The sequence below is a fragment of the Tasmannia lanceolata genome, unplaced genomic scaffold, assembly GCF_043159265.1.
Source record: "Tasmannia lanceolata isolate RefF3 unplaced genomic scaffold, GAP_Taslan_0.1 ptg000008l, whole genome shotgun sequence".
In the NCBI taxonomy this organism is placed as follows: Eukaryota; Viridiplantae; Streptophyta; class Magnoliopsida; order Canellales; family Winteraceae; genus Tasmannia; species Tasmannia lanceolata.
Window position 1 is genome coordinate 64,730,930 of NW_027518685.1, and position 8,283 is coordinate 64,739,212.

Genomic DNA, 8,283 nt, shown 5'->3' on the forward strand with positions numbered 1-8,283 from the left:
TCAAACTCCGCGAAAAAAAAAAAACAAAAGAGAAAAAAAAATAATCAGTACCAGAGGGACTCTAGTAACCTAGATCGATTCCCAATCTGAACATCGAAAGGCCTCCTTTGGCCGATTAAATCCCAAAATCAAAACCCAATGTCAAAAGAATACCGATTTGCAAACCCTTCGAGCCTAAATCAAATTTTCTTGAAAACCCATCAAACTTGGGGCATTCCCCCGAACTACGCGAGACCTGATCCCTATACTGGGGTACGTAGGCAACTCGGTTGAACCGAGTTCGGTCGATTCAAAAAGGAAAAGAAATTCAATCCTTTCAAAAAAAAAAAGAGAGGGACAAGTTCCAAAAGAAGAGAAGTTAATTGTTCCAGAAAGAAAAGAAAAAAGAAAAAAAAAATCAAACAATTTATCTTCAAACTAGGGGCATTCGCCCTGAACTACACACGACCTGATTCCTACCTTGGGATATGTAGGCGACCTGTTCACAGGTTCGGTCGAAATCTTTGTTGAGCCTTAAGCCATTCTTTGAAAAGCCCTATCCTACCTATAAAAGTCCTTCTGGTGTTCAGAACTAATGAGCTAGGTCCTGAGATACAATAAAAAAATGAAATGATGATGAATAAGAAAAATAACGGAGTTTGAAGATCTGCTAGACTGAAAACCTGAAAGGGCGGTCTAGGCAAAATTTAAGATCATTCCCCTGCTAAGTTGAAAACCCGAAAGGGCGGCTTAGGCAAAAGCTAAGGGGATAGCCTGCTGGATCGAAAACCTAGAAAGGTGGTTCAGGCAAAAGTTAAGGCTAGCGCGGTCCGCCAAGTTAAAAACCCTGAAGAGGTGACTTGGTCACGGTAAGAGAATCAGTATAAGAAGGCAACAGCCGGTATCAAGACTGAAGATCAACTGAAGTTCAAGCAAATTCAAGTGATATCCTCAAAACTGGGGGCATTGAAGCTAAGCAATCTTAGGGGTCGTAATTAAATTCTTGAGGCATTACTGTTTCGAGGAAGAAGTCCGGTGTTTACCAATTGAAAAACTATTCCTTGAAAGGATAGACTTACCAAACAAAACATTAACTAAGTCAGAAGCATCACTATGTTTGTCAGTATAGTCAGTCAATCTTTATTATTCTAAGTTCACTCCTTCAGGGCTGCTCAATCCTTTGAGTAGTGCCTTTCATCTAAGTTTTCTCTTTAGAAAGAGTCAATTGTCGTTCCTATGTCCAAATGATGTAACTGTCTTGGTGAAGGAGGCCAGGCCTAGGCAGCTCCCTGCAATTATACCTGAAAGAGCTCGAGAATTTAGTCAAACAACTTCATTTCAAAGAAGATCAGCTCAGAAAAATTCAGAAGTAGAAACATCAGAAAGCCCAGCTTCCGTAAAAAGATCATACCCCAGGAAGGCACCTTAAGCTTGGAAGAACCTCAGATGCAATGGTGGTTGAGCCAATTTCTCAGAAAGATGAACCATTCAAATTCATAATTCCCTTCCGGTTAGTTATCCTGGTCAAGAAATGTTTATCTAAACACCTGTCAAGAAGCAGATCCCGCTTTTCCATGTTAATATCCAAGAGAGTCGTTGTTCTAAATTACCAATCTCAAATGTCTTGTTCAAGGTTTCAGTTATCAAAATCCCCAGAAGACAAGACCAGCAGTCTCTTTGAGAAAAATCTTGTTGAAGTTTCATAAAAATGTTCCTAATCCATTCTTGCTAGTAATGGTTCTTCGTTCCAAAGGTTTGCCGTTTCATCATTCGTCAAAGTCCTAGTTTCCAACATCTTTGTCGGGCACGATCCATAATATCCCCGATTTCATTGAGTTCAAAAAAATAAAAAATTCATCAAATCCAATCTTACGTCAAATTCAAGTTCATGGAAAATCTCTAAATTCTTCGAGCCCGTTTGTGAACGGTACCTCTTTTCTCGAGCCCATTTGCAAATGGCCTCGTCTTCTCCTTGAGCCCGTTTGTGAACGGTGCCTCATCTCTCGAGTCCATTTGTGAATGGTTTCGTCTTCTCCTTGAGCCCGTTTGTGAACGGTGCCTCATTTCTCGAGTCCATTTGTGAATGGTCTCGTCTTCTCCTTGAGCCCGTTTGTGAATGGTGCCCCATTTCTCGAGTCCATTTGTGAATGGTCTTGTCTTATCCTTGAGTCCGTTTGTGAATGGTGCCTCTTTTCTCGAATCCATTTGTGAATGGTATCGTCCTCCTTGAGCCCGTTTGTGAACGGTGCCTCATTTCTCGAGTCCATTTGTGAATGGTCTCGTCTTCTCCTTGAGCCCGTTTGCGGACGGTACCTCATTTCCCAAAAATAAAAAATTCATCAAAACCAATCCCCGATTCAAACAAACCCAATCTTACGTCAAATTCAAGTTCATGAAAAATCTCATGCCCTCTTTGAGCCCGTTTGTGAACGGTGCCTCTTTTCTCGAGGCCATTTGGGGATGGTCTCGTCTTCTCCTTGAACCCGTTTGTGAACATGTTTCTCATTCTCTGAGTCCATTTGTGAATGGTCTCATGTCCTCTTTGAGCCCGTTTGTGAACGGTGCCTCTTTTCTCGAGGCCATTTGTGAATGGTCTCATCTTCTCCTTGAGCCCGTTTGCGGACGGTACCTCATTTTCCAAAAATAAAAAAATTTATCAAATCCAAATCCTTAATTAAAAAATAAAAATAAAAATCCATTCCTACGTCAAATTCAAGTTCATAAAAAAATCCCTAAATTCTTCGAGCCCGTTTGTGAACGGTGCCTCATTTCTCGAGTCCATTTGTGAATGGTCTCGTCTTCTCTTCGAACCCGTTTGTGAACAGGTGTCTCATTCTCTGAGTCCATTTGTGAATGGTCTCATCTTCTCCTTGAGCCCGTTTGTGAACGGTGCCTCATTTTCTGAGTCCATTTGTGAATGGTCTCGTGTCCTCTTTGAGCCCGTTTGTGAACGGTGCCTCATTTCTCGAATCCATTTGTGAATGGTCTCGTCTTCTCCTTGAGCCCGTTTGTGAACGGTGCCTCATTTCTCGAGTCCATTTGTGAATGGTCTCGTCTTCTCCTTGAGCCCGTTTGTGAATGGTGCCCCATTTCTCGAGTCCATTTGTGAATGGTCTTGTCTTATCCTTGAGTCCGTTTGTGAATGGTGCCTCTTTTCTCGAATCCATTTGTGAATGGTATCGTCCTCCTTGAGCCCGTTTGTGAACGGTGCCTCATTTCTCGAGTCCATTTGTGAATGGTCTTGTCTTCTCCTTGAGCCCGTTTGTGAACGGTGCCTCATTTCTTGAGTCCATTTGTGAATGGTCTTGTCTTCTCCTTGAGCCCGTTTGTGAACGGTGCCTCATTTCTCGAGTCCATCTGTGAATGGTTTTCTATCCTCCTTGAGGCCGTTTGTGAACGGTGCCTCATTATCCAAGTCCATTTGGGAATGCTTCTTATCCTCGTTGAACCCGCTTGTGAGCGGCGTCTCATCTCCTTCTAAAAACTGTTTGAGAGCGATCTTTGTCCTTTCCCTTCAGAATCCATTCGAAAATGATATCTCATTCTCTAATTGCCCGTTTGTGAACGGCGCCGCATTTTGTTTTTATTATTATTCAAGTTCTAGGGTTTCATCTAAGGTTTTGCATTATGTTAAGGTGCGTTGTATCTAGAGAGTCCTTTGTCGATTAAAACTACGCAAAATGGTTCTGTCATTTTTAACTTTGGTATTCAATGACTACGTCATCTCTACCAAAGAGGGGCATCTGTAGACACCCCATTTTGTTTTGTTTTAATCAACAAATAAATTAGTGTGTTAAATCCATGTGAGAACCCCCTCTATCATTGATTTATATGTTTTAGGTCATTAATATCTTGATCTGACTTTACGGATCATCAATCGGGACAAAATAAGCTAGGGTCACTTCATAGCCCGGACCCTGATTCCATTCCGAGACCCGATTTCCGTAAATCGTTAGATCAATGGCAGATCATGACCTGGGTCTAACCATCCAAAACCACCTAACCTCTCCTCTCATCCTAACCATTCAAACCTCACCTAACCTCACCTAACCTCTCCTCCCATCATAACCATCCAAACCTCACCTAACCTCACCTAACCTCACCTAACATCACCTAACCTCACCTAACCTTACCTAACCTCACCTAACCTCACCTAACCTCCTATCCCATTCTCCTATAAATACCCTCTCATCTCACCAAAGAAAAGAAGGAAAAAAAAGAAAAGAGGAGAGAACCCCTCTCTTAGAAAATTCAAGCCCTCTCTCTAGACCAAATCCCTCTTCTCCATAAGTTTGCATGGAATATCGTCTACAAAAAGGTATGTCTTTTGGAATTTTATTTTCTTTTCTATATTTGTAGGATTGAATGTTGTTTTGCGTATATTTTGGTTGATGTCATGTTTAATTTTGTACTAGTTTGGCCTTGGTCATGTTCTCACTTATGCTAAATATGATTAATGTGTTAGGGTCATTAGAACCTATTTGCAATGGGATGTTGAAATCATTGGCTTGTTAGGGAATTTAGATTTCTTTTGGGAAAACAATTCATTAAAAATTTTGAACATTTACAAGAAAGAAAACTTGAATTTTACATGAATTATCAAAACCCATTTAATTTGGCTTACAAAACCTCCATCTTTCAATTGATAACAACAGCCCCCACTCCAATTTGATAACAACAGCCCCCACTCAATCTCAAGAACCCAATATCCATACCCCACCTTGCCAAGTAGATAAAAACAACCCCTTTTTCAAACATCCCATTTGAATCTAATCTCAGGCCCATTCAAGCCATTTTTCATATTCACCGTCTTTTAATCACTAAAAAAATAAGAACTATCAAAAGAAAACATGGGGGTGCCAATATCATTCCCGTCATAGTGCTAGCTGTTAGACTTTAAACAGATTTTTCGACCTCTAAACAACAGAATCGTGGGAAATGGTTAACTACAAAGTCGTAGATATTTTCGTGCCGTTTCCAACGAGTATTCGTGCTAGATCAGACAGCGAGCGGTTAAAAAGTTAAGTCCAAAATGGTTGCGGCACACCTTTAGGCATTTCCAGTTTAATGTTGCTGTCCTTTTGTTTGCAACACAAATTCGAACCTCTAAATCACAGATTTACAAACAATGGAGAACTACAAAGTTGTAGCCCTATAAAAGATCTTTCCAACGCATGTTTGTACGTTGAATTTGGCCAAGCGGTTAAAGAGTTACGACAGTTTTAGTGGGCTGCATTTGTCAGATCTTTTAATGGTCAATGGTTTGTCGAATTTGTGCAATTGTCAAAACTTGGTTGTGTTAACGTCATTTTCCAAACCAAAATCGAAAGACATTAATCTAAAGTACATCCAACCTAAAATTAACAAAACTAAAATTCACCCATTTAAAATCCACTGATAAAAATCCGTTAAAAGCCATTAACCAAAAGACCACTAAAAATTTCAAATGAAACTAAAACCTTCTAAATAAACAACTTTAAAAGCTACCAAACACACTAAATACCTTCAGATAATAAAAGCTTCAAGAAAACTCTAAAAGTTTCCACAAACCCAAAAGAATTCGAGATTCCCAAGAGCCGGTGGATTCAAAATTCCTTTAGGAACCCTTAGAGCCCAATTTAGGAACACTGGTGTCGTGTCGTGTCGTGTCTAAGTTTTAGGGAGTCTTAGGTTTTAGGGAGTCCTAGAGTCAGGAGTCCGGCCTCATCACGGACGCTTGCTATGTATAGCAACCGTGCCATAGGTCTAGTTACACTAGTCACCCAATCTTTCCCTAGGACAAGCCTAGTAAACTAGGATGTAAGGCAAACCTGCATTAGTCTAAGGGACCATTTGCATTTAGATGAGAATCATATAGCATCTTAGATGAAATCCTAAGATAATAAAATCTTCAACTTGAATTAAATAACTTCTCCTAAAACTGTTGAAACAGTCAATCCCGTCTAGGTCGGTGTCTTAGTTGAGTTAGGCATATGTAACTTAGCTTAGGTGCACCGAACTACGTCGACTCTGATCCCAGTAAGGCTTGGGTACGTAGGCAGCTTGGATGTCTGATGGCATACCACCCGCGAGTCGGCACCACAAACAAATTGTGGTGTTTTGTATATTAATTTTCTCGTAAATACTTAATCAAATCACTTAGGACTTTCCATGAAATTAGAATTCTAGGAGAACTTTCACTTAGATTGAATCCAGACAAATTAATAAATCAAGATACACATTTAGGATTCTCATTGAAATTAGATCATAGGATGCATGTCACTTAGTTCGCACATTAACATAGAGTTGAATGAGCCATTTAAAATAAATTTAAAAGAGTTAGCTTTTGGAATCGAAGACCGATTATCGGGCAGGAATGGTGCATGTGGCGGATAACTCCCCATACCTTCCATTCTCGTAACCAGGTAGCGAGTCTAGATTTCTGGTTAATTACGGGTCCTAGATCCCACATCTAGGTGGCGACTCTGTCAGTCTCTTTCGTGTGGAATTCGGATTGCCTTAGTGATCCCAAGTTCACAGGAAAGATTAATTCAAATCAACATTAAAATGCACACGCCAATCGCGTGGATACGAGAGACCAAGAGAGAGAGAGCGGCGGCTCGCGCCCCACACCCCTCTCGCGGGATCAGGGTACCACACGCTCGCCCCACTAACTACGTCTTCTTGATCTCCTCCTCCCATATACCTTATGATTTGGGTGTCATCTTGATGCTCGAATTTCTTGATCTCCTCCTCCCATCATAATGATAAGGAAGAAGGTGTGTTTTCTGCTTTCAAATGAGTTTGGCTATTAGGAATTTGTTTTGGGAAGAGATACATTTAGTTCCATTTGTTTTGAGTTTTCCCAAGGGAAGCATTAACTTTCTTTCATTAGATACTAGATAAACAATGTTTCTAGTGTGATCTATAAGCCTCTTTTGACTGCATTTCCTTTTATTTTCCAGTTGTTACAGGTGCTAATGCAGTTGAGTTCATCATAAACCATGAGGACGTCTCAATAACTTAGCTCAAGGGAACAAGATAATTTGTTTTTGGAAGAGATACTTATGATATTTCTACTCATAAAAATTTAATGTTAAAAGCACTTCTCTTCATGAGGTTTTATTGCAATCCAATTATTTATCATAAAATCCATCACATTGAAAATTCCAAATCCTAACTATCACTTTTTATGAATGTCTTTTTCTGAAAATTATTTAAACAAACCATTTAATTGCCACTACAGGAAAAGCAAATGACATTGAAAATTACAAGAAACGCCTAATTAAAAGCAATTTCTTAAATAAAAAAAATTCTTATTTTACAACAATTACCATACAAAATAGCCAAAAGATGGGAACCTGGTATAGTTTTTACACGGTGTAAGCCCTTATAGTCCCGTATTTTTTCAAAAAGTAATGTACAGACCCCACAATAGGATGATCCGAACTGTCCATGTGATGGGCCATAACGTAAATAGGTTGTGTCCAAAAAATCATTTCTATAAGATGATCAAAACCCTTCGATCTATAGATGAACTGCATACTGCGGAAACGATCGGACAGCTATGATCTTACTATAGAAATGATTTTTGGGGCAAAACCTATTTAGTATCTACGTTGTTGGATCATCCTATGATGTGGTCCGTACAGTACTTTTTAAAAAAATACGGGACTACAAGGGCTTACACCATATAAAATCTCCTAATTTTAAGGAAAGAAAAAGAAAGCCGTCTTAAATGATTGAATAGATGAAAATTACCAGATGGGCCCGAAGCACCGATGGTTTTGTACTGAGTATTTCCTCCGCGGCCACCACCATGGCCGGAAAAACTTGAAATGTCACTGGAATTTGGGTCGGAATGCTCAAAACCAACCTTGAAAGGGCCACCTCGGCCAAAATTCCTTTGTCGGTTTTGTACAGTAGCTCCTCCTCTCCATCTTGAGCCCTTGGCTAGTGCTCGACCAGAATGATTTTCCATCACCACTATTTGTGCTATTAAACAGAGAGAGTGAGTTATAATTTCTCTCGGTTAGTCGTTTGTAGCACGGTGGAAGGAAATAAACCAGAGGGGAGCTTTTATAGTAAACTAGAGAGAGTTAGAGACTGAAATGCCCTTTTGTTTGGTCTCCAAGTTTCCACACAGTACTCAGGTCAAGTCTATAAACTATATACACTATAGATTAGTAGAGATTTACCCTACTGTATTTTGATGAACGCACTCCTCACTTTATTAAACAGTACTGTATGGCCCACACCATAGGATGATCCAAACCGTCCATTAGATGGGCCACAACCTAAATTTGTTGTGACCCAAAAATCATT

The 8,283-nt window shown here is 39.9% G+C and overlaps 1 protein-coding gene across 1 annotated transcript in view; it reads right to left on the reverse strand.

Annotated features, from left to right (window-relative positions):
* The window catches only part of LOC143883160 (protein argonaute 2-like), a 29,818-nt gene extending 21,817 nt beyond the window's left edge, over positions 1–8,001 (reverse strand). The window contains exon 1 of the mRNA XM_077386514.1: positions 7,720–8,001. Coding sequence (XP_077242629.1) covers positions 7,720–7,939 — 220 coding nt within the window. The 5' untranslated portion in view covers positions 7,940–8,001. The remainder of the gene's footprint in view (positions 1–7,719) is intronic.
* Between the last annotated feature and the right edge of the window lie 282 nt (positions 8,002–8,283).